Raw genomic sequence first — 25,334 nt, forward strand, 5'->3', positions numbered from 1 at the left:
CTGTGATTTTAGAGCTTTATTTTGACTGACAATGAATGACACGTGTTATGCTACCAGGTCAGCATGCCTGGCTGAGGGCACCACAGGCACACACACACTGCAGCAGAGACCATTCCATCAGACATGATCATCTCAGGGTTAGGCACTCGACGGGGGTCAGGTACAGAGGGGTGAGGTGAGAATCACAGGCACTTGTACTGAGCACTGGCAGCCTCCAGTCTGTCAAAGGTAGGATTAAAAACTCCAAAAGAGATGGATTTCAGCTGCACTCTTCTTAATGGTGCAGCCTTTTATAAGCAGCCTAAAAACTTTAAAATTCTTCCTGCCCATTCTTTGTGTCCCTGTCCCTCCCCTCTGGCAGAGGCGCTGGGCAGCTGGAGGTGGCCATCCTTCCACCAGCTTTTTTCCCACCTCCCAGTTCCCCCACTGCTACCCTGTCACTGCCAACCAGGGTCAGGTCACTCCTCTCCCCCACAGGAACAGCTTTGAGGAACTGGCCCTTGCTTAGAAAATCTTGTCTTCAGATTTTAGGCCCTGAGAAATCCCCTGGAACAGGACTGCTCCCTAACAAAGCTGAATCCTATATGCGAGCAATCAAAAGACATTTATTTATATAAAGTTCTGTAAAAAAATAAATTTTAGAACAGCATAGTTTCATAGAGAAAAACATTTTCTACAGAGTTCCAACTGCAAGATTTTTATATTGTACCATCATTAAATAAGGTGGGACACCATGTGAATTTCATTGCACTAGAAGAAATGCAAAGCATCTTTTTAATATAAAGATATACAGAGCATTCTAGACAACTACAGCTGTGTTACAGCTATGTGTTCTTTTGGATTTGGTCCAAAGAAACCTGAGTCTGTTTCCAGAGAGAATGAAAAAACATTGCACAGACAGCTGATCACTTGTTTCTTGCTGAAGGACACCGGAAGGATCTCTCCCTGCAGCTCCCTCTGAGTCTAAGCTCCCCCGACTCAATCCTGCCCTTCCTGGGGCTCTGGGCTCAAGCATTCACCTCACCATGTCACGCTGCTTAGAAGAGTCAGTCTGTTGTCAGAGCCAAGTGACTGCTCCCAATGGATTATCACCTCTTCTGCTCCCAGATTTCAGCCATGTTTAGATCTAAGTTGTTAAGGCCTTTCAGAGCTTGAAGGTTTCCAGTGTAAAAAGCCACATCTGAAGTAACCAGCCTGCAGTGAAACACAGGACAAGATTACAATGTGACCCCATCACATCCATCTGGAGCGCCTGGACAAGCAGACAGGGTTTGTCGAGGACTCTGGCACACAACTGCTACAATACATGTTCAAATCCTATGCCTGGATTAGATATTTGAAGTATCAGTTCAAAACTCAATGCTATGGATGTAGTTTATTTTACAGCAGTGATCATCCATAACAGGATTAGTGCTGGGTGTAAAACTAGTTCTAGGCAAGGGAGATCAAACCATGAGTTCAGAAAACTCAGCAGGAATTAGGCATTTAAAACTTCTATTCTCTTGCTGTAATCCCAGGCTTATCTAGACTTAAACCCCCCATTCCATTCTAACTAAGAATATTAATTATTGCAACATTAACTTCTGTATTCTAGAGGGTAATGATTCTATGATTCTAGCATTAATGTAAAAAGCAACTGAACAGCACAACAGCTGTATTAACAGTTTATACAGAATTAAAATCCCTCAGATACTGTTGAAACATGTCAGGGATCATGATGCTTCTTGCTAGCAAGAGGTAGGAGGAACAGAAGCTGCATTTGCATAGCAAAAAAGTTAACCAGGATTCACAGGACTGGATTTTTACTATTATTACAGAAACAAGCAGTTTAAACAGAATGAGGATCGGAAAACCATGTTAAAAACCTGGTCAGTGAAGACTGCTGCAACAACAGCAAGTGCCATCCAGGGTTTGATGTTCCCCTTGTCAAACAGCCCCAGCTCGCTAGGAGATGTGTCTGAAGTACAAAACTGCTGCCATCAGACAGTCCTGGGCCAGCTGAGACCTCCTGACTGCAGGGAAACACCCTCAGCAGGTCACCAGGAACACCTGCCCCAACCCTTCTCTCCAAAAGGGATCCAGGCCACGCAGCCACGAGGACAGAACAAAACCAACAGCACAGGATGAAGAGAGCACAGCACCATGTGGGGCTGGAAATGCCAGTGAGAGACACCCTGAGCACAGCCAGGGCCTCTCTTCAGCTGGGGCTGCAGAGGATACTCTGTGAGCTTGGTTACTGACACCTTTAATAAATACCAAAGGCAATGGAATGTCACACCACGAGTACACAGAACCAGTTCAGATAAACTCTTGCACAAAGTACAAGGAGGAATGCACATAAACAGGAGAAGCAGCAATAAACTGGAAAGGAACAAGACTTCCATTGCAGTGACACTTGAAGCATTATCAACTTTCTTCTCTGACTCCTGCAACCTAAGACAATCTCTTCTTGCATGTGGGTAGGCCCATGAGTTTCATTCACCCTTGCTACACTGCAAACACATCACTGCCCCCAGGTCATCAGGAACAGTTAAAAACTCCACTGTTTCAGGGGACAATCCATCTGACAACAGAATTCAGCCTGCAAGAGGCTTTTCCTGTGAGGTGGGGACAGCAGGCACAGCCAGGCACCCTCTCTCAGGACAGGTACCACAGACCTGTTTGGGGATGGAGTGGGCTGTGGTAGGGAAGGGGAAAAGCTGTGAGCATAATCTTTGTTCCAGATCTAGTTCTGCTCTCCATTCCTGCAGAGCTGCCCACTGCACAGATGAAATACTGCTTTCTCCTATTTTTACTTTGCCAGCATCATGAGTCACCATCCACATTTCAAAATTGCTTCAGGAATCACACAATTCCTGCTAATTAAACTGTGGCTGCTGCTGTCACACAAAGGGAGAGAAAGCAATCCATGAGCTGAGGACAGCTACCAGCAGGTTTCCAGTCAGACAATGTCCAGCTCCCAGTCTGTTACCAAGTGGATTGCACTCCTAGTCACTGTGGAATGGCACAAGTCATGCCCTTTACTGTAAGCAAGCTCCAAATGGGACATACTAAAATATGGAGCTGTGATTCTGGAATCATGACTTCCTTGCAGAAGATGCCCTCCCAATGCCTGCCTATTTAATCAGTGAAAGGAGAGAAGAGCCCAGCTCACCCGTTCAGAGGTCCTCCATCATTGACCACATTGAGGTGGGCCAGCTGCCTCTTCAGGTGGAGTTTGTAGCTTGCGTTAATTCGTAAAAACAGCATCTGGAAGAAAGCACAGCAGCAGAGTAAGGAATTGCTCACATTGCTGCCTCCAAAGGTGAAACACACTGCCAGCACCCTCAGTCACTGACTTTTGGTTTTGTTTCTGCCACTCATGTGGTTCCTCGTCCTGCCAGTGCTTCAATCTCACCCTTGGCCACACACAGTGTGTGCCACACAGGACACCCTCACCCACTCACTGCGTGTGGCACTTGCAGGACATGTTCTTTGGAATGTGAACTTTGAACTTTTCTCTTCTGATGTCTGAAGTATCTAGCAACTTGTACTAAGCCTAGAAGATAACAAATCTCTTTCCTGTGCTAGAAGGGACCATTTAATTCAATGTGAAAGAGAAATGACAACTTGTATTCAATGACTAAATCTGTCCTTCCTGTCCTTAAGGTTTGCAACTCTGCAGTAGCAATGACTGCAGCAGACTCCTGCAAAAGCACATCTGGTAAAATTTGGGTGTGTAATACATTTAGGGACTTTTGGAAGCTACTGATTCTGAGCAGCGTTACAGAATAATCCTCTCAGAAGGCTGCACTCAAGCCCGAAGTGTTGCCATTTGCATAGCATTTCAGCACTAATTCCTGGATTGTCATCTCTAGACATTAAAAAGCAGCTCAAAATCCTGAAATCCATTCTTTTTGTGTACCTCATTGCTCTCCCTACACACTGGAATACTTCTTGTATTCCTTGTAGTTCCTTGTATCAGCCCAAGCTGTCCGTGTGACTGCTGCCAAGCCCGTTAACGTGTGGGTTTCACCAGGACTCAAAAAAGAATTCCCTCTCCCCAGATAAAGTCTCTCCTGTTCCCAAGGCCATGTGCAAGCGAGCTGTGAGATGAAGCTCAAAAATAACATTCACCTGAGTTTGCTCCTCAGGAAGGAGATCATATATAGCTTCATGCATCTTTGCCATTTGCTTGCAGATATTCCTGAAGCATGCTGAAGGAACAGGGGCTTTCACTTCATACTGCAAATAAACACACAACCAGTTAACTCCTTTCTGCCACTTTAAAATGGTTTATGTAGGAGAGCTCCCAACAGCCACCTGGGGCTCTGCTTTGCTAATAACATCAGGAATCAAGATCCATTTAGCACACCACAAATTAAAAGGGTGGCTGGGCATGATCTGATCCAGCCAGGAGCTGCAGATGCAAGTCCTGTGGCTGTGAGCTGGCCCTCTCCTTCAGACTGATACAAGCCAAGGACAGACAAGCACTTCTGCCTCTGAGAAATGTGCCCCTTGATACTTCCCCAAGAAATCTGCTTGTCTAGGATCATACATATCCAAATTTCTGAAGAATCAAGGAAACCATAAAGAAATGTAAACTCCTGAAATCTCTATCTCCCATTAAAAAAAAAAAAAACAAACCCAACCACATCACATCACAACCCCACAAGAATATTGCACAAATACCTTGGAAAGCAGAGTTAAAAAAAAAGTCCCTCCTCCCAGTGCCTGAAATCCAAGAAACAAGGCACTGGAAAACACCAGATGGGAAGAGATTTGCTACAAAGGGAACAAAATTCTTATGTTCCCACTCTGGATAGGGAGGATCTGAACAGGATTTCAGAGACACTGAAAACCCATCCCAGGAACAGTGAAGCCAGCTCTGCAGTTCCAGGTGGAGAGGCTGTGCCATCACAGCCTGGGTGACACACTGGCAGGTCACCTTTGGGAGGGTGACACTTCCCCAGGGAGCATTGCACAGGTCAGGAACGAACCAAATCATTGTAACTACATCATTTACAAACAGACTGGAGGAGATGTCTGCTTTCATGCAGGCCTGAATTGTAAAAGAGAACAAAGCTTGTCTGAGCACAAGAGAAAAAAAGAAATGGGGAGTTTTGAGAAAGTCTTTACAGAAAATACAAACCAATGACCTAATTCTGACAGAAGTAGCAGACAAAAATGCTTTTTGTTCCAGGGAACAACCACCCAGCATGAGGGATCAAGCATACCTCAAGACAAGTAAGTTAAGCAAGAAATTATTTCCAATTTCCCAGCATGTTGTTAAACCAGGGGGAACTGGGAGGCTGCAGCAGTGGCTCTTGCATGACTACAGCCACACCCAACTCTTCTCATTGTCATGGGGAAAATCAACAGCCCTGGGAAGAACCCCAAGATCTCCTGGCCATTTTTATGTGCAGCTGAGGTCAACAGCTTTAAAACCACAAGGGATGAGAAAGAACCTCACTGCTCTTCTGCCCAAACAGTCACAAGGCAGCAAGTTCCAAGAGAAGCTCAGAACTCGTACTGGATTTTTTCATTCGTGGTAATGAATGAGCCTTTCCCATTTGCTGAATTTATTATTTCCACTGTTCAATATCCCCATTGCTGTTGTATTTCCCTGCCAAAGGCAGCTGTTGGGAAGTGTCCATGCTGCTGTGAACTGCCGTGTCTCAGTGGCACTGGGTGACACAGCTGCCATGCCATGGAGCTCCCAGGGGAAGCACAGCCTGGAAATGCAGGAGTAACTTGCTACCATTATTCAGTGCCAGGTCAACATCCTGTCCACTGCACCAACTGCTCATCTCCTACAGAGCTGGGATCTCTGGGCTTGAGGTGTGCCAGGCACTCACTGCTATGCACTCACTTGTACAGATTTACACACCTCAGAGCAGCTGGCCACTTCATCCACAGGACACTGAAACAGTTGGACTCAGAAAAACACCTGAATCCAGAACACACTGGCATGGTTGTACTGACATGCCTATTTGCAAATGTCCTGGGTTTGTGCTCTTCACAGCCTTCAGTACCAAGATTTCATTTTTTAGGAACAAGATGAGCCAAATGATGGCATGTGCTATGAATGGAAGCAAATCAACCATCCTTTGGTCCTGGGCTCTGTGGGCTGCATTCATGTGGAACAAGCACTGCCACTCAGCCTTCAAGAACCTTAAACTCCCAGTTTACATCCTGTGTCAGCTCCCAAAGGGACAGTGGGCTGTGAAGATGGAGGGACAGTAAGAGATGAGCTCTCACTAACTGCCATCAAGAACATAAATTGAATTCCTGCTTTGTTGTGGGCTACACTTGATTAGTATCAATAATGTAAATTCTTGCATTTGTCTTTTATTCTCAAGAGATCCAGTGACCAAACAGCCATGTTACTTCACATAATTTATGTGGAACAAAACCCCCAAAAACCAGCAGACCATTTTGGTCTTTAGAGAAGAGCATAAACACATTTTTTTTAAAAAGTAAACACAACAGGAGTGGGAAATCCCAATTTAAATGCTTTTTTTTTTCCACCCTAAGTTTAGGCAGCACTACTTGACAGACCAAAGAAACAGATGAAACGAAAAAGCACAACATGAAGTAACAATACAATAACAGAAACAGCAAGGAAGACAGAAAAGCTGCCTGTTGCAACTGCTCCACTACAGCTCTCATCAGCCTGTCCCCAGCCTGTGTTCCTGTGCTTCTCATGAGCTCCTTGAAGGAAGATATAGGCCCAGGCCAATCAATCAAATTTGTCACTAAAAAATTAATTCATCCCTGTCATGAAACAGCTCTTTTTTCCGCCCAAACCCTAAGGTCCAAAGCACAACACTAAGCTTTAAAAGGTCATGTACTTTATGTATCTGTGGGTCAAGGATGTGTGTTCTACCCTGAGGTGACCCAGAGCAGATCCAGCCCAAGACCGCACTGTAGCACTGTTCAAACACCAAAAGACACCAGGAGTCCTAATGGTGCTCCAGAGCAGGAACTGCTGAGCACAGACCTCCAGTCCCCAGGCCTGCAGCCCAACAGATGGGCTGGTCCTTCCCCTCCAAAACCCTTCCTCCTCAGCACTTTCCTGCTGTTTCCTCAGGTGCCGGAAATGCCGCCCTCGCTGTTGGAAAGAGCAGGAAATGGGATCTGCTGAGCCTGGCTGCAGACAAGAGCTGTCAGTGGTAGGAGAGCACTTCAGCTCCTGAACACTCGAGCATCTGTGCCAGCCACAGCATTGCCATTCCTGCTGAAACAGCCAATGGAACATTTCACTTTCCTGGGAGCGAAGGTGACTGACACCCAGGTGGCAAATGTGAACACAAGACACATTCATGAGAACAGCACAGAGCTTTCCATCTATATAATTAAAAGAAGTTCAAACAAGGCCTCGTTAGGAAAGTTTAAGACTCCATTTGAAACATCTAGACTGTATACAATGAGACCTCCAGTTGCAATTCAGAGAGTGTACAATTATTTCCATAAATCATTACCTTTGATAATAGTTTGTCAAATAAGCTATCCATTATGGCAACGAGCTTTGCTGAAATTTCAGCTATGTGGTCGTGATAATCCTGTAAGGGAAGAAAGCAGGTTTCATTTTCTAGTGGCATTCATGTTCTTCAGAGCACAGTTGAAAAGCAGAACTCTGTGTTTCAGGAAATGCCAGAAGAGTTACCTTTGTGATGTGGTCAAAATGCCTGAGCATGCTGAACTGCTTCGGTTGCAGCCGAGCTTCAAAGTGAGCCCTGATAATGGGAATGTAGTGTACGATGAGCTGGAGGCAACGTGAAGAAAGGGCTGTGAACCCAGGAGAAATAACAGTTATTACACAGAAGAGTCATTTCTGTATGGACTGTGTCTCCTGTGACATGAGTAACAGATCTGACACAACTTCACATGGTGGGCTTTGGTCTGTTCTAAAAGCATGGAGGTACACGTTTGTTTCCCCAGGAACCCCCACCCTGTGAAGATGCCAGGCTGGTACCTGGCAGCTCACACCCAGCCTTGTAAGATGGGATAAGGGACTGATTTTCCAAGAGGCTCCTCGAGTGTTTACTCGACATTTTGAGCCCTGAGCACACACAGACATCGGGGAGATCTCTAAAGACCTGACTCATCAGCTGCTTAGCCTCAGCAACCACATTCTCAAGGCAGCAGTGTTTCTGCTGCAGTGGTGTACAAAACACCTGCCCTGCCAGCACTGACCTGCCCTGAACCTGCTCCTGCTGCAGTGCCAGCAGGATCCCAAAACCAGGCTTCTCCCAACTCCAACAGGGCCTGAGCCAGCAGCAGGACACACACTGGTGCCAGTGTGGTCACTGGCCAAACATCCTGCAGCAAAAACCTGACCCAGCTGTGGCCCACAGCTTCTCAACCCATTCTTATCAGGCTGTTCCCTTTCCAAAAGGGAAATGCAGTCTGGTCATTTCACAGACTGGTAATTTCTGTTTCTCACTCTGAAACATGGAAATTCTAAGTTTAAATGCCTGCTCCAACCCATCAAAGGCTCTTCATTTCAGGAGAAAGTTTAAAACTACACTCCAGGCAGGTAACTGGCAAGGTCTTACCACCCTCTGTGCCCATGCACAGCCCCACAACTCAAACCCAGCTTATCACAGATATTTAGGGCTTTTCTGCAGTTGGGTTTTTTAACAGGCAGGGGAACAAATTTTGACATTTTAAATACAGAAATCCATACCTAGGTTTTTTGTAGTGATTGTTTTCAAGCCAACAACTTGTAATGCACCGGCTCCAAGCACTAATTGGCAACTTCTAGAGTTGAAATACTGTGAGAAAAGAAGGACAGTGAAAATGCCTGTTGACTTTTGATCATCTACACAAACTCACAGTTTAGAAACACCATCAATAGAATTTTGCAAGATTAACTAAGTCATTATGAAGGCCAGTTCCAGAGTTTCACTAGTTTTTCTCAGCAGAGTAACCACATAATATCAGAGTGGAAAACATCAAGATAAAAGGTTTCTGCTCAGGCTCTCTTCTCCACTGCTGATGTTAAAGGAAACTTGAAGGCACTGAGCCTCCCTCCTGCTGAGGTGACTGAATCTATGTTTGTAACACTATGGAATACTGGATTTAACAAACAGTGCACAGAAGATGAAAAGCCAATTCTGTAAGAATTCCAGGTATAGTGGACAACTCATGCTGAGATTTTCCTAACTTACTTCCAGGAGAAAAGAAGTTATCATTAAAAGCACATAGGCCAACAAAGCCTCTGGACAGTAAGACAGTTGCTATCAGAAGGCTCTGTCTTACACTGGAATTCTGCTTCCTCACCCAGCTTGAGACACCAGACTGGGCCTGGGTGATGCAGCAGAAAAGCCACTGCTGCTGTCCCCACCTCCTGCACTGAATGTAGAGCAGAAATCCTAGGGCCCATATTTGAACAGAACTGTCTGTTGACATTGAGAGGCAAAGCTTAGAGAGATCTGACCCCTTCTCATACACCTGAAGATGCAGAAGAAATGTGACAAGGCTGCCCTGCAGCTTGTGTCTGCCACACAGAGAACTGCCCTCACAAAGATCTCCTTTTTGAGGGCAGGGCCATTATTCTGCTTCACAATAACACAAGAACAAACCCAAAATTTCAACCCTACTTGTGCAAAAAGGGGAAATAATTTTCTGGCTGTTGCCTGATGTCAGTCACAACAAGCAGGCCCACAGAGGCACCATGAACCACCCCCCAACTCTGGGCTGCCAGAAGGGTGCATCCAGGGCTGGAAAAGCAACCCAGACCTCATCCCACAACAGACCCAAAGCCAAATGTGGCCCCTGATCTGAGAGAGGCAAAACCTGCACTGCCCTCAGACAGGGCAGGGCTGAAACTGCCTCACTTCCACTTCTCCAGAAAGCAACAACTTTCCTTACACCTCTGAGTGGATTTTGAATAGAATCACTGAGCCAAAGGCTCAAATTTTTGGGAGATTTTTTTCATGAAAAAGTTTTTTTCATTATTTTTTCATTTTGGGGATTTATCCTGGAATTTTGGGGATTTTTGTAAGATTTTTAAAAAATATTTTTCCTCAAATATTGCACGGATTTCCTGGATTTCTTTGGAGATTTTTCCTAAAATTTTGGGGCTTTTCTCAGCAGATTTTTAAGGCTTTCCCCTGGAATTTTTACCAGATTTTCCCTGGAATTTTTGGGGGTTTTTAGGGAGATTTTGGGATGTTTTTCCTGGAATTTGGCCTTTTTGGAATTTTGGCCCTTTTTCCTTGATTTTTTTCAATACTTTTCTGGAATTTTCAGGGGTTTTTTTCCTAAAATTTGGAGGATTTTTGGTCAAGCTTCAGGGGGTTTTCCTGTAATTTTGGGGAATTTTCCTTCAAACTTTGAGAGTTTTTCATGGAGTTTTTTGGAGATTTTCCCTTCACACATTTCACACAGCCTAAGCTCCTCTGAGGTATTTAGCTCAGGTTAGTGCTGCCTGTGAGGCAAACCAGCAAAATCTTGGTCTGTAAAGGGTGCTGGCCACACGTACTGTCCCTGCCTTTTGTGGCAATGACTGTTCCCAGATGGCCTGGTGCAGACAGAGCAGGGAGGGAGCCTGGAAAAGAGCAACACCTCCTCCTTGTGCCTGCTGGGAGGAAAGCATTCCTGCACCCAGCCAGGAGCCTTCTCCTGTCTGCACCACCTGGACAACCCCAGTAATTCCAGCCACGTGTGCCTCTCACACCACTGAGGGGCTGGAGTGTGCCCAGAGAAGGATCTGGAGCACAAGTCTGATGGCTGAGGGAGCCAGGGGTGCTCAGCCTGCAGAAAAGGAGGCTCAGAGGGACCTTTCTGCTCTCTACAACTCCCTGACAGGAAGGTGTAGCCAGGTAGGGGTCAGTCTCTTCTTCCACAAGCAACAGGACAAGAGGAAACAGCCTCAAGCTGGATAGTAGGGATAATCTCTTCACTGAAAGGGCTGTCAAACATTGGAACAGGCTGCCCAGGAGAGTGCTGGAGTCACCATCCCTGAAGGTATTTAAAAGATGAGTAGATGTGGCCTTGGCAGTGTTGGGTAAACAACTGGACTGGAATGATCTTAGAGGTCTTCTCCAATGTAAAGGATTCCATGATTTCTCCCATACACAGGTGTCATTTCACTCAGGCTGCAGTCACAGCTCAGAACCAGGAATTTCATTACCTGGGAATGCTTTCCAAATTCCATTACAATCAAGTCTAGCTCTTGCTACTCTCAAAGTTTGCTGGTTCTGACAGCTGTCAAACAAAAAGTACAGTGCCAGGACACCTGGAGTAGCTCTATTTTGTTCAAAGTGTAATAAATGAGCTTTTGTTTTTTCTAGCTGTTCTTGACGTCTCTCCAATTGATGGCACCTTGCTGACAGATAAAAAATACAGCAAATAAACTGCACATGATGCTTGAATACCAAGAAATAAATCACAAATGACAGAGCTAGAGTGAGATAATGTGAGGGAAGTAACACAGATATGCAAATCTGGCCAAGTTTGATGCATCCACTGCTATTCTACCTGTGAAAAGGTCCTGCAATTCCTAAGGGAAGCAGCAGCTGGAGAAGGAGACTTGAACAGGGACAGGCTCAGACAGACTGATTTGCCTTGGATAGTGTTTTTAAAAGGGAAAATTTGTGGATGAATGAAAGACAACTGCAGGGAGCAGTCTTCCTGCATCTGGTTATTCAAATACCAGCTACCAATAGGACAAATATTTAAAGGTTTGTCTCCTACAGTTTCCCCTCCCCTGTCCCCCACCTTATGTAAAATATCCTTTTGGAGATTGAATCTGTTTACCTTTCATTGACTATGCTCATGTTCAGAACTCAAATACCTGATATGACCTTTGTGGGCAAAGGTACAAATGAACACCTTGACATAAATTAGCTGCTAAGGTTTGGAGCCTGTACAGACACATATCTATGTGTGTATGCATGTGTGTATATATATATGACAGTTTTAAGGTGCATTAATGTGCTTCTTTTATTACTGATTATTTATTTTACCTTGCAGTAAAAGCCTGGGCTTTAGCAGCTTTCCTCTTCTCTAGTGAGAAATAAATGTCCAAGAGGTCCTGTGTTTCATCACCTTTACATTTTAAAACAGAACCTTTATCCCATACTATTTTTCATGCTTCTACTGACTATACTTCTACTGATTTGTAAAAACCAAGGGACTTGTTTCCTTCCTCAATACACATACATATTTCTGTGGCATCTGGGATCAAATTGCTTTTTTTTCAGCAGCATTAATTCTACACCCAGCCTGAAGGACAGGCAGCTATGTCAAATACTACTAGATAGGATTTCCAATATTCCAGGTGAACAGCCAGAGTTAATTCCCACAACAAATTACATCTTTAATGCCTTTGGCTTGAAAGCTTTCCTTATGGCACAGTGGCAAACACAATGATTCTAGATAATTTTTATAATTTAAATGAAATCCCCAAAACACATGAGCATTACTGAGAGGAAGACATGTTCTCTGCAGCCTGCCTGCCCCTGCTGGGCACTGGGGCACATCTGGAGCCATACCTTCAGTAAATCCGACAGGCGGGTCAGCATGTCAGTGGTGATGGAAGGAATGTTATCCACACACTGGCAGTACTCCAGGATTATTCTTATTAGCAGCAATACTGTCCTGAAAGAGAGGAAACAGCCAAGTATGTCATCTCAGTGCACAAAAGAAGCTGAAAAGTCAAACACAGGCCAGCCATGTTGATAGAAAGCTACCCAATGCTAGAGATCATAGCATTGAATAAATTCACTAACTGATGTGGAGCAGAAGTGTAACATAAAAGGAGATTTACATAGAGATAAACCAAGTTACAACCAATACCCACTCCACAAGGTGGTGTGTAGAAGAAGTATTTTATATGAAAGAAAATCTCTGAAAAATACATAAAAATGCTAAGGAGTCACAAACAGAGAAGGCAGCTGTGAAGAAACAGCACCAAATATTCAAAGATGCTCAACACCTGTAATTCTCCTGAAGTCAGCAGGCACTGGAGAATTTGGGAGCTACTGGATGGAATTAAGAAGGCTCCCATAGAGCAAGCATGCTCCTTAGAATTCAAATTCACAAAAGGCAGGAAAACTGATGCAAGATCAAATGTTCAGAGTAGATATTTTAAAATTTCAAAAAGTTAACTCTTTCTTCTTTAAGGCAGTAGAGTGCAAAAAGATGACAAGTCAACTGAAACACCTGGAGAATGTTTTGTGAACACGAGGCATTCGTAATGAATGCATTTTATTTGATTAGATGCAATGAAACTGGATGTAGAAGTGTGTAGGAATGAAACAAATATTTGCACTGTGAAGCTCTCACTTGCTTCACAGAGCTAAATTTAACAAGCTTCAAGTGAGCAGAGGAATATTATCAAACACATCATATATTAAGCAAATTTTATCCTTTAGAGCAATGCTCCTACTCGACCTGAAATGCTCTTCAGCAGTGATATCATTTGCCTGGCACAGAAGTTCTCAGCCATCAGATTCTGTTTCCAATTGAAAAATGACACATCATCATGAAGCAACTCATAAAATGACAGCTGGTCCAAGACATCCTGTACATCACACCTTTTAAGTTTGGTGCAAATTGATGTTAGAACTCTGGGGAGTGAGATCTTCCAGGCTTTACTCCCTCTCCAAAAACACTCTCATACATAATTAATGCTTAAGCCTCACAGTCTCTGGAAACACAGCATGCTTTTAAATGAAAGAAATAAGTGAATATCATACATTTTAAAATGTCTCTGATATAACCAGCTTTAAGAAACCACTTTCCAATTCAAATCAGCCAGGATACTAAGAAATAGCATATGCAGCTTCTGAGAGGGCCCATATCTTATTCTGAATAAGATAAACCACCATTCAGTGCAGGACTCAGGTCTTTTGGTGCTGTCCAGCCTGGAGAGAAGAGGGCTCTGGGGAGAACTTATTGCAGCCTTTCAGTACTTACAGGGGCTTATAGGAAAGACAGGGACAAACTGTGGAGGGACAAGGAGCAACAGACAGTTTATAGTAAAGCAGGGTAGATTCATACTAGACACAAGGAAGAAATTTTTTACAATGAGAACAGTAGAACATTGTTACAGGCAGCCCAGAGAGGTGGTGGATGTCCCAGCCCTGGAAACATTCAAGGTTGAGTTGGTCAGGGTCGTGAGCAAGTGCAAGGTGCCCCTGCTCACTGCAGGACAAGATGATCTTTAGAAGTCTCTCTCATCCCAAACCATTCTAAGAGCCTACAATTTTTGCCAGAAATAACCTAGATTGCAAGAAATAACAATGTGCTCAGAAGACAAACCTGTATTTTCAGGTGTGTGTTTTCATGAAATAATTGGAAAAAACTATTCAAACAAAATTATAAATTAGAACCTAGCCACTAAGAGAAAAAATGGCATTTTAATGTAGCTAAGAGCTTGTAGTGTTTTATAACTGCTGGGAATCAAAAAGCAACTAGTCTGTAAAAGGAGAGGGATTTTTAATTTAAACACGATTGCTAAAGCTGTTAGCATTCATCACAGTTCTACTCCGAAGTTCTTGCCAACTAATCCACTGCTAAAAGAAAAAAGTGCATCTTACCCAACTGTTGCATATTTTTGTCCTTCAACAATAAGGAATTCAGCTGGCTTTCTTTCTTCAGTAGCTAGATATTTTAGTAAGACAGGAAAAAGAGTGAGTTGAACTAAAAACAAGTGCAAAAAATGCTGTTTATAAAAATGCAGTTTCACTTGATAAGGTTTGAAAAAACCCAATTTTTGTAGCAAGCACTTCTCTCTAAATTTTACAGTATTTATTAAATAGTTGATCATCCATCAAAGTTTTTATGACCCACAAAGTTACTTCATTATCTGCTATGATTTTAGATCAAAAAAAATCTCATAGTCCCACAGTCATTATGGACTTAAAAACTCCAAATACAACAGGTTACAAATAGAAGAAAGGCAGAAAAAGCCACTAGGTTTTCTACTATACATTGTCAAGTGATTTGCTGTGTATATTAATATTTTAGCTTCAAATCACTTTTTCCTCAGGCTTCCTAACAGAAGCTCTTACTGATGCAGTTTTTCATGCTAAATTATCTGCTTGAAGGAGGCTGCAGGAGGTTATTTTACCAGCAAGGGCTGACAAACATTTTGGTGTCATGTTCCATAACTGGAGTGATTATTGCTTTAATACACTCTCTGTTATCTGCTATGTTCCTTCTGGGAGATCAGGGTTTCTCCACCATGACATCACTGTATTTTCTTCCTTCTAATCTCTTGCCATTTTTCTCCCCCTCTCTGCATGCTTTCTTCCTCTTCTGGTTATTCACTTCCCCCCCAGCACTGCAATACTGGATAAGCATCCCCACAAGGTAAGAACACATTACGCATTCCCACTGTGCACATGTGGAAGTGGGGAAGGAGGAGGAAAAAGTGACTTTTCTGAGGTCAAATGAGGTTTCTGTGGCAAGGTAAATAATTGAATGAACATGAGTTTTCCTTCCATGAGCAGCCACATGGCATGCTGCCTTTCATTTGAACTGGCAGATGAAGCAGTGGGAAGGAGCAGGCTTTGTTTCACACAAGGAGGGCTGAGCACACACACGTGCTCCTCAGTCCCTTGCAATTCCTCAGTGGTACCTTGTGGGAAAAGACTGAATTTGTGCAGAGGCTGCAAGCCTCTACCCTGGGAATATTTGTATAAAAAGGCAGCTCTCTCCCTGTGCTAACTCTTCTGGTGTTTCCAAAAAATAAACAGATAAACTTTCAGCACAAGATATTTCAACACCAGTAACAGAAAAAAATAAAAAGATAAGAGAAGAGCTATCAACTTTCTTCCCATCCCCCCAAAGGACAGGGAGCAAACACAGATCCAGTGTGTCATCAGAATATGTTCATCAACATTCAACAGCAGAATGTGCAGATAATAAATCCATTTCACAGCAGGACTGCAAGACACACCTGTTGGTTTTTTTTCAGGGAGAGAAATTCTGCCATCTGACACCGAATCAACGAGGTCCTGGAACTCGGCAGGAACTTCAGCTTGCTTCCAGCGCTCATTGTCCAAAAGCAGGCTGGGACAAACACAAAAGAGAGGAGGCTGAGAAAGAAATACCTTGTCCTGACATTTCTGTTGACTGTAATGCTGAAAAACAACTTTAACAAAAACCACTGGCCCAAGATGTCATGTCAGTCTTCATGAGAAGGAGGTGCCTGACAATTGTCAGCAGCAAAACAGAACAACTCTGTGCTGGTCTAGAGATTTCACAATTCATTCATTCAACCTGTCATAGGGGACCAAAAACTACACCAGGCAATAAAGGTATTTATGAGATCACTGCCAATGAAATAATGGGTAAATACTGGAATTTTAACAGCTTTTGAGGGATGAAGAGCAAACAGACTTGATGGATGTTACTGGCCAGGCTGTTTCTCCGAGAGGTTTGGGTTTGTATTTTTTTTTAGAAAACAGCTGAAAGTGAATTATTCTTAAACCCCTGAAACAGAGCAATCTTGCTCTTCAAATCTAGTTTTGTGTACTTTCTGTAGCCATTACTGCTCTTATTTAAGTAACTGTAGAACAATCCAGTTTGAAGAAATCAAGTTTTGAAAACAGTAAAAGTCTAAACCAACTGGAAATAATTGGGGTTTAACACAGTTTTTTCACCCCCTGCTTTTAAGTATAACAAGCTTACTGATGTTCTAGGCAACAAAAAGTTGTGTTCAGCTGGCATACGATACAGAAAATTATTCATGGAAGAACGCAAATATTGTCTACCAGAGAGGTACCTTAGTTTTGTCTTCCTCTCCTCATGAAACCTATTCACAAATCTATTGGCTTGACTCTGAAGAGCTCCTCTCAAGGACATGCTTTTCCTGCCACAGATCTGCTCAGTATCCAAGATAAAGCCTTCCATCAAGCGAGAAAGAGTAACGAACTCGTTGGAATTCAGCTTCTCTAGGAAGCCATCCTGTATGCAAAGAAAACCATTGTAAGGAGACATACCACCACCAAAATCCAGAGACATACAGAAATAACTAGTCAGCATGTCTGAGGCCTACTACAGTTTGAAGAGGCACATTATTTAACCCTACACATGACAGACAGAGTAGACTGCAGTGCAAGCTGCTACCTTGTCACAGACACACATTTTCTGCATGAAGCATCAAAGACAGCAAATTAGAATATTAAAAAATTTATGTTAACGCTGGTGTGCTCTGAGCATTACCATACAGAGCCTGTGGCAGCAGGAACAGCTTCCTTTCACGGATGCCACTTCAGAACCCTCATCAAAGCAGTAACCTGGAAGCAAATGCTCACCAAGCATGAGGCAGCACCAGCAGTTCTGACCCAAGCTCCTCACCTTTGCTCTTGCCATGAGGAACTTGACCGAGCGATCGTGGCAGATATCAGAGGCGCTATAAAGTAACTCCTGGATATTGTTTGCCAGCCTGCCCAGCTCCAGGTCAGTCAGTTTCATGTCCTCACCAATCCTAAAAACGACAGAACCAGCTGGCTGAGCATCAGTTTATGGAGCAAACAGTATTTTTGCACACAGAAAGAAAAAGCCTTGCAGCAACTGTCAAATACAGTCAGTTAATCACCAAAGTCACTTTATACAGATGGGATCTTCTAAGCTGCTGTCAAGGTTCTGTCAGCCCCTCATAGCAAGGAAATGCATTACAGCACATCCTTTTCCTTTATTTTTTTCTGATTTTGCATTCTGATTGCTATTAATGATTTAAGAGTAAACATGATATAGCCATTACTGATACAATAAATGTAATTAACAATTTACTGAGCTAAAATTGACCCAGCTCCTGTGAGACTTCAGCATCACAAGCATATGACAAATAAAACACAGCACTTTCCTTCCAATGCAAGTGTAAGGCCTAAAACAGATAGTTCTGCACTCCCCACAGCCTTAATCTACAGGCTGTCATTCTATTACCTCTTTGGACTACAGGCTCTTAAGGTGGTACTTTTTAAAAGACCTTGTATGACTTGTCTACTGTTCTGAGGCCAGCACTGAGCACAGCTCTGCTGCTCATGGTTCAAGCCATTAGTGAAGATCACAATCTTCTGGGCCAAGGACTGACAGCACAACAGAAGAGAACTCAGAACACCACAGAGCAAGAACTGGGCCAACATTGTTCTGTGTATTTTTACTAGCCTGCTCCAAACACAGAGCAAAGGTGCAAACAAAACCAGAAGAGTGATGAAATAAGTTAATTTTAGAACAAAGTTATGCAACCAGCCTCAGAAACAACTTTACTTCTCAGAAGCTCTAGCTGGATGGTGTATTTTTAGCAAACTTGGCAAAGTGTTCCAGACTAGTTTGGATTCAACCCCCTTTCCTTTTCCTGCTCTTCCATGTAACCCTGGACTCCTCTTCACATTTCATTTCTCTTCATGCACACGACAAATGTTCAGACATACAAAGGCCTGTGTTTTATGCACAGCATAATTATTCAGACTCTATCTCCTTCAGCCAGCATTGTTGTTTGGTGGGGAAGGTCTCCATCAAAACTAACACCTGTTTCAACACCTAAGTACAGATACTCAAGGACCAAGCAGCAAGAGCAGGCCACTTGCTGTGTTCCATCTCTCAGAAGGGTAACAAGTGATATTTTCAGTTTTGCTTCATATAACTCTGTATCCAGACATGCTGGCTTTTGAAGTGGTTCATGCCTGAGTCCCACATATTATGCCTGGTTCTTTTCAAAAGATAGCTCTTACTCGTAGCCACAAGTAAGGGGTGCACAAAAGGATGTCAGAAGATTGGAACTCTGGAGACTGGAGCACCTCAGGGTAGCACTGCCTATGTAACCAAAGCACTGAGATGGATTTATTTATTTATACAAGCAAGTCAAATAGGTGATGACAAAGAGAAGATTTTTCTCTAGAATTGATCAAGGTGTATCCTATGAAGCCATCTTAAAAAACCAAGCCAAAAAAAAAAAAAAAAAAACCAAACAGGAAAAATAACCATAGGACACATGGACAGGGAACAGAAATGCTTCTGCCTGCTAAAGACATGACAAACAATCTGTCTTCCAGGGACTCATTTCTTTCCTTCTCTCTACACAAGTGACCTCCCCAGAAAAACTAATGGAGAAGGGGCTCTTTTCTGGAAGAAGTGACATAAATCAGTCCCTGCATCACTACATATGGAGGTGACAAAAAGGCAAATATAACAGTGCACTCTGATGGCAGTCTCTAGGGGGAGAGCCACTACACTTCACCTACCTAAAAAGCACATTGCTCCAAAGTCATTTTTGCACTGTGTGACCAGAAACAACCGCCTGCACCTCACCCCTGGTTCCGGCCACGCTGCCAGGCGGAGACAGGCAGGGAGTTCACTCACATCATGTCCACTCCTCCCGGAGTGACCGAGGAGGACGTGTGCTCCTTGCTGGACGAGGAGTCGGTGGCGCACTCGGGCTCCGAGACGGAGTCGCTGCTGCAGGGCTCGCTGTTGGGGGACGTGTTCCTCTGCGAGGCCGAGTCGGCCGCTCCGGCCGGGAGCTCCCCGTCGCCGAAGGCGTCGCTGATGAACATCCCCTCGTGGGTCAGGTAGGCCACCTCGCTGTCCACCAGGCTCTCCTTAGCAGAGTTCTTCTGCAACGTGTCCTCCAGGTCTCTGGTTTTTTGGTTCTTGTCTAGAACCAAGAAAACCACGCTACGGATAGTATTTAACGTTGCCTAGAATGAAATATAACTTTTATTACAAAAAAACACCCCAAAACCCAGTGCCACAAGCTTGTGCTAGAAAGAGATTTTCTTTGTTGTGTAATTAGTATTTAGAGGCAGATCCATTTGTCTGATGGCAACCAATATCTGATGTTTCTGAGAGAGGTGAAAGAAACCTCATTTGGAGCAATCTAACACGTACAAAAGTCCTGTCCTAATCCCTAGCAGCTTAGAATAGAAGTAATAGAGCAAAAGAGGTATTATCTCTTTGTCACTGCTCTCTTGGTTAGCACTAATCATTTTTGCCCAGGATGGATGCCAATATGCACATCTCCTTTCAATCAGAAGTTTGAACTCTACAAGCAAAACCAACATCTTAAGACTTCAAATGGAAAAGCAACTTCATTCCCTTTCATGCCTGAACTGTATGAAGTTCTTTGTAGATGAATGTCTTACCTTTACTCTCTTGAGGAAGATAGTGAATTTTGAAAAAATATTCTTCAGTAAATCAAACCACTGAGGAAAATTCATCATCCTCATCTGGTCTGCAAGCCTAAAAAAAGAGCAGTATTCAGAAAACAGCAATTGTTTGCTGGCCATGATTCCTACTGGCACATAAAGGAAAAGAAAACATGCTTTAAATGGAATTGCAAATATAAGGAAATGTGTGTAGACTTTCACCTGGCAAGGGACAGACACCACCCAACCAACAGTCATGATCAACACAATGCAAGTGAAGAGGGAAAGGAGGGATATAGCATTAGATCACACTATCAGAAAATGAAAGCTTCACATTCACCCTTTAGCTCTTTCCTAGGCCTAATGTTCTCTTCCCTAGGATAAATATGTGTTACCTACAAGAGGCGGGGTTAATAACATTTTCACAAACCATGTGGGAGGAAAAAAAAATACAAAAAAATCTACATGAAAATACTTTTCTAGTGTTAAAAAGCTGTGTTATTAAGCCATTTAAAGGCTCTATTTGCAAGGCATTGCAATGAGACCACTTCTGCTATTAAAGTACAAGTCAGCAGTTTGTGGCAAAAGGGCAGAAAAATCATTGACAGAACAAAAATTAAACCCTGTAATACACAGTTAGGACCCAAGAGCAGAAGACTAAACACTAAAGAATGGTGACCAAATATCAATGTGTAAAAATGACCCTGTGCCAAATAATTTCTCAGTCTGGGTATGAATTCCATGCAGGTTTTGCAACTCACTTTGCTTTATCAGCTGGACTATTTTTATTATCTTGGGGTAACACTTTGCTGAGTCAAGTGAATCATAAAGCCATAGAAAAAACAGAAGCTGGCAGGGGCCCCTGGAGCTGGGGCCTCTGGAGCTGCCTTGGCCAAGCCCTGCTCAAGGCAGGTCCAACTACACGAGGCTGCTCTGGGTCAGTCAAAGCCTGCCCATGTCCCAGAACACAGATTGCACAGCTTCTCTGGGCTGTGTTCCAGTGTCTGACCAGCCTTCTGGGAAACAGATTCTCCCTACCATTCAACTGGAATTTCTCTTCTTCCACACTGCCCTTGGGGCAAACTGAGAGGAGTCTGGCTCCATCTCCATCTCTGCTCTGGCATTTGCCTTTGATGGGCTTGGTGAGGTCCCTGATGGACCATTCCTGAAGTTGTCTGGTCTCCCTTGTTCTTGATTATGGGGAACTTAAACTCATGACATGTTTTAATACAAAGTCCCAGATTTTGGCAACAGGGAACACTTTCACGTAGAGATGTATTCAAAAATATATGCTTCATGTAGTGGGATTCACAGAATTTTAGTATTTATTTCAAGGGTAAATTTAAGGTAACATTAGAATACGAATGAGAAGTAAAACAATATCCACCCAGAGGGGGACAAAAGCAGAGTCTTAGGATGCAAGAGAAGAATAATCCTTAATTATAGGGAAATTTAAGCAAAAATTAGAACAGTAAATTTATCTATGCTAAAAATCATACTATCCCCACCCACCAGCACCACAAAACAAAAAAATCTGGCTGCATACTTACTTAACAACCACTTCTGTGTCTATTTCTTCTATCTGCGATACCGTATTAACCACACACTGGCAAATTTTAAGGCGGAAAAAAAAACAAGACAAAAGAAGATCTTAGCTTCTTTCTAACCACTGCTGAGGGTCATAATAAACACACTAATCCTTAAGTTAAATAAGGAAAAGTAAAAGAAGAAAAGAAAGAGATACTTGTATCACTTAACAACTTATTTCTCTAAAAACACACCAAAAAAAAACCCAAAAAAACAATCAAATCCCCTCCCAAAGAAAACAAAAGAAACCCCCAAAGCAACTGGTGCATACAAAACTGGCCAGCTTCTTCAGGTCTCCAGTACAACCGATTTTCATTCCAAACACATCTACAGTTCTACAGCCATTTCATTCATCTCTTTTCCCATTACTTGTAAGCCTAAGGTACAAATCAAGTCCACTCAGACTGAAAAAAGGCTTTTCCCCCAAATGCCAGTCAATAAACTGAAAAATGAGTAGCAGAGTGTGAACTCATCTTGCCTTTAAGCAAGTTTGTACAATCCCAGTGGTGACTGAGGGCTGCCATCTCAAGCTACATGGGTTCTACCCCTGTTCTGAATAATAGTGGTCAGTACAGAAGCTTCTGAAGAAGAACACAACCTTGTTCTTGAACTATGCAGTGTGCTCAGTGCTTACAAACCTCTGCTCTTACACTTGCCTGGCAACCAGAGCCTACTAAAATTCACTGACCAAAACAGCCCAGCAATGCATTTGAAGAGGAAGCACATTTGAGGTGTGGCAAGAAAAGAGTTTCCTTTATTAAGGAAAAGTACCCCTAAGAGTTGAGACAATGGGCCACCATACAAAAGCATTGCACAAACCACACAGGAATTACACAAATCCTGCCTATTTTCCTTATTGAACAGAAATTTACACTGGAATTTGATTAAACATTGTCTTCTATTAAGCAGAGGGGAAACCTGGAAAATCCAACTTAAATTTTCCCAGCAGAATGGGAAAAGCATTTTGAGACTGAGAATGAGCAGAAAAACAGGGCATGCTACCTGTCTATTATATGATCAAACAAAGAATCTGAAGGGAAAAAGAAGTCTCCTAATGACTGCTGATACAGGCAAGTGAAAAGCCAGTGGAGACTGCCAGGCAGATGAACAGCTTTATCCTGGTGTTATTCATTAATTCCTTTTTTTTTTTTAATTTACTAGCAATATGGGCCTATCCACCTTGTACAAGCAGACCAACAGAACCATGAGGCTGCAATGTGAAAGGGATTGGAACAGACAAGTCTGGCTTAAAACAAAAACTTCAAATAACAGTATTAAAAAACCAAATCCAAACTTTTAAAAACTAGGTTCCCAACCCAGCTCACAATACAGCTGTGAACTGCAGACTATGCTATGAGGACAGGAGATGCCCAACTCAGCACCTATCTCCCAGCCTTTGAGATATAAATCAGAGGGAGTTCATAGCACATCAGAGCATAACTCTAAAAAATCACCTAGCTCTAGGAAAAAAACTCCATTCTTACACAATATTCTTACATATATGGGAAAACAAACAAGGTGAGTAAAACTGAAAGTACCACACACACCCCCTAAGTTCAGCCTGAGATCTGTTTGCAAACAGAAGTCTTCATGTCACTATCCAAATTACCCAATGTATTTCCCCCAAAGCAAGAATCTGAATTTTGTTCAATTATTGATTTTAGCTGGTTTTATCAATAAGGTTTTTTGGCTTGAAATACTCTGCCCTAAATAGCAAACCACCACACTGATGAAGAAAAGGATTTGGGGTTTAATTTAAGTTTTTTTTAAAGGTAAGCACTTTTACCTTCTCCATTACCTCACCTTGCTCTCTCAGAAACAGGCAAGGATATTCTCCAACCTTTTATCATGCGCCTGTGCTAGGTCTGTGTTCACATAAAGGCAAGAAATATTTTCTGTACCATTTGGAGGGAATTCATTTGTTTAAACTGGCAAGTTCTTTGATTCTCCTTTATGTGTTTACACCAAGAACTCCAGGGTTTTGCTTTACAGTGTGTTGGGAAGGAGAGGTTTTTAGTGTGGTTTTGGAGTGTTTGTTTTGTTGTAGGTTTTAATGAAATGTAGTGCTATGACACAACTCTACTATTTCAGAGAGCCACGTGTTAAGAGAAAGGGAAGTTCACAACAATGTTAATTTTACACAGAAAACAGTGAGCTTATGTTACCCACACCTCCCAAAATTATTCTGTAAAGACCTTTGTGCTTCAGGGAGCCCTTTAAGTGTCTGCAAGTTCAGCTGCTCTAACTGAGAGACCATCAGCCACCCAAAAAACTTAATCAGAGCTGTTATTAATGACTAAAAAAAAATATTTGCAAGGGGTAGAGAAAAGCTTGTCAGGTACATTAGAAATGTTTGTCTTACCTGTTTAATTATATTCTTTGCAGTATTAATCATTTCATCTCCATATATTTCATAAAAATTTAGCTTCCTTTGTTTTAGAAGTCCAAATACTAGAGATACAAGTCTCTCCTATCAAGAAAAAAGAAAATTAAAACAAACCACACATGAAAAATATCAAGGTGAAGACAAGAAACAATTTCAAGAAATTGCACAGCAGTAAGAAAGTTCATGTATCAAGCACACAGTGAAGAGCATTTAGGTCAATCCAATTCCTCCAGACTAATGCCAAGCTTTGCCTATACAAAAAAGTTCCCTGTGGCAATACCAGCTGAGTCTCTTCCTCCCACCCCTTTTCCTGCCAATTCCTGAACTGGGCTGACTCACAAGTGCTTAAACCTGTGGATATTTCTAACCATGAGTGAGTTTCCTGAGCCTGAGCAAGGCTGACAGTAAGCACAGCCCGAGTGAGAGGCTGCAGCACAGAGGGCAAGGAAATAAGGGGCAGAAAGGGGAGCATTGCAGTGCTACTGCCAACCACCACATCTCATAAATGGATTAAACAAGGCTGAACAGGTCATAGGCTCTAGCAATTAATAAAGAGCCCTACAGGCAAAATCCAGAAAAATCTTTTCTGGGCTAGAAAGCAACCACAATAGCCTAATCCTCATATGCTTATGATCTTCAGAGGAATGAGGAATATATATCTATATTTACAGGGAATAAAGCATGCATTCAGGGCAAGCATATGCTTGGTATAAGCACCCATAAAACCATGGGGAGACAGAATGAGAACAACACACAAATATCAGCTTTCATTGCAAAACTTAAGTTTTTACAACCAAGTAGATCAGAGTCCATGTTCTTTTCCACTTACATGCTTAGGTTCATGAAGTGAACTCAGTATACATTTAATCACAGAAAAGAGAACGGATTATTTTGAAAAAATGAAGTGGGCCTCGATTGCAGTTCAGAGTTTAATTAGAATTATTTAATCTTATCAAGCACAAAAATAAATGGGCGGGGAGAGGTGTGGATGAGAAGTTAAATAGTCTAAAATTATAGTGTTGCTACTAGAGACCTGAGTGAATTTGTTGGTGCCAATTAAGTATGTTAAAGATGCAAACATATTCATGAGACAGTTAATTTCAATAACAGACATACCTCTTCTAGAATTTGGCAATCATCTTCTAGGGGTCTATTTAAATCATTGCGAGCATAAGTTGAAAACTCTGCAATCATCATTTTATCTATCAGCTTTTCCAGTTCACAAAGCTGTGAGCCAAGATGCCTAAGAAAAACAGCCATTGAGATATGAG

General features: G+C 42.6%; 1 protein-coding gene across 1 annotated transcript in view; it reads right to left on the reverse strand.

Annotated features, from left to right (window-relative positions):
- Position 1: 1 nt before the first annotated feature.
- VPS54 (VPS54 subunit of GARP complex) overlaps positions 2-25,334 on the reverse strand; it is a 48,269-nt gene continuing 22,936 nt past the window's right edge. Inside the window, exons 9-24 of the mRNA XM_054290149.1 lie at positions 25,180-25,306; positions 24,040-24,147; positions 21,641-21,696; positions 20,088-20,184; positions 19,306-19,643; positions 17,302-17,431; positions 16,727-16,908; positions 15,899-16,011; positions 14,535-14,598; positions 12,486-12,591; positions 8,672-8,759; positions 7,649-7,770; positions 7,464-7,544; positions 4,117-4,224; positions 3,155-3,249; positions 2-1,194 (exon numbers count right to left, since the gene is read on the reverse strand). Coding sequence (XP_054146124.1) covers positions 1,089-1,194; positions 3,155-3,249; positions 4,117-4,224; positions 7,464-7,544; positions 7,649-7,770; positions 8,672-8,759; positions 12,486-12,591; positions 14,535-14,598; positions 15,899-16,011; positions 16,727-16,908; positions 17,302-17,431; positions 19,306-19,643; positions 20,088-20,184; positions 21,641-21,696; positions 24,040-24,147; positions 25,180-25,306 — 1,921 coding nt within the window. The 3' untranslated portion in view covers positions 2-1,088. The remainder of the gene's footprint in view (positions 1,195-3,154; positions 3,250-4,116; positions 4,225-7,463; positions 7,545-7,648; positions 7,771-8,671; positions 8,760-12,485; positions 12,592-14,534; positions 14,599-15,898; positions 16,012-16,726; positions 16,909-17,301; positions 17,432-19,305; positions 19,644-20,087; positions 20,185-21,640; positions 21,697-24,039; positions 24,148-25,179; positions 25,307-25,334) is intronic.

This window comes from Melozone crissalis, unplaced genomic scaffold (assembly GCF_028551555.1).
Source record: "Melozone crissalis strain CALT ecotype California unplaced genomic scaffold, PUWL_Pcris_2 ptg000081l_1, whole genome shotgun sequence".
NCBI lineage: Eukaryota > Metazoa > Chordata > Aves > Passeriformes > Passerellidae > Melozone > Melozone crissalis.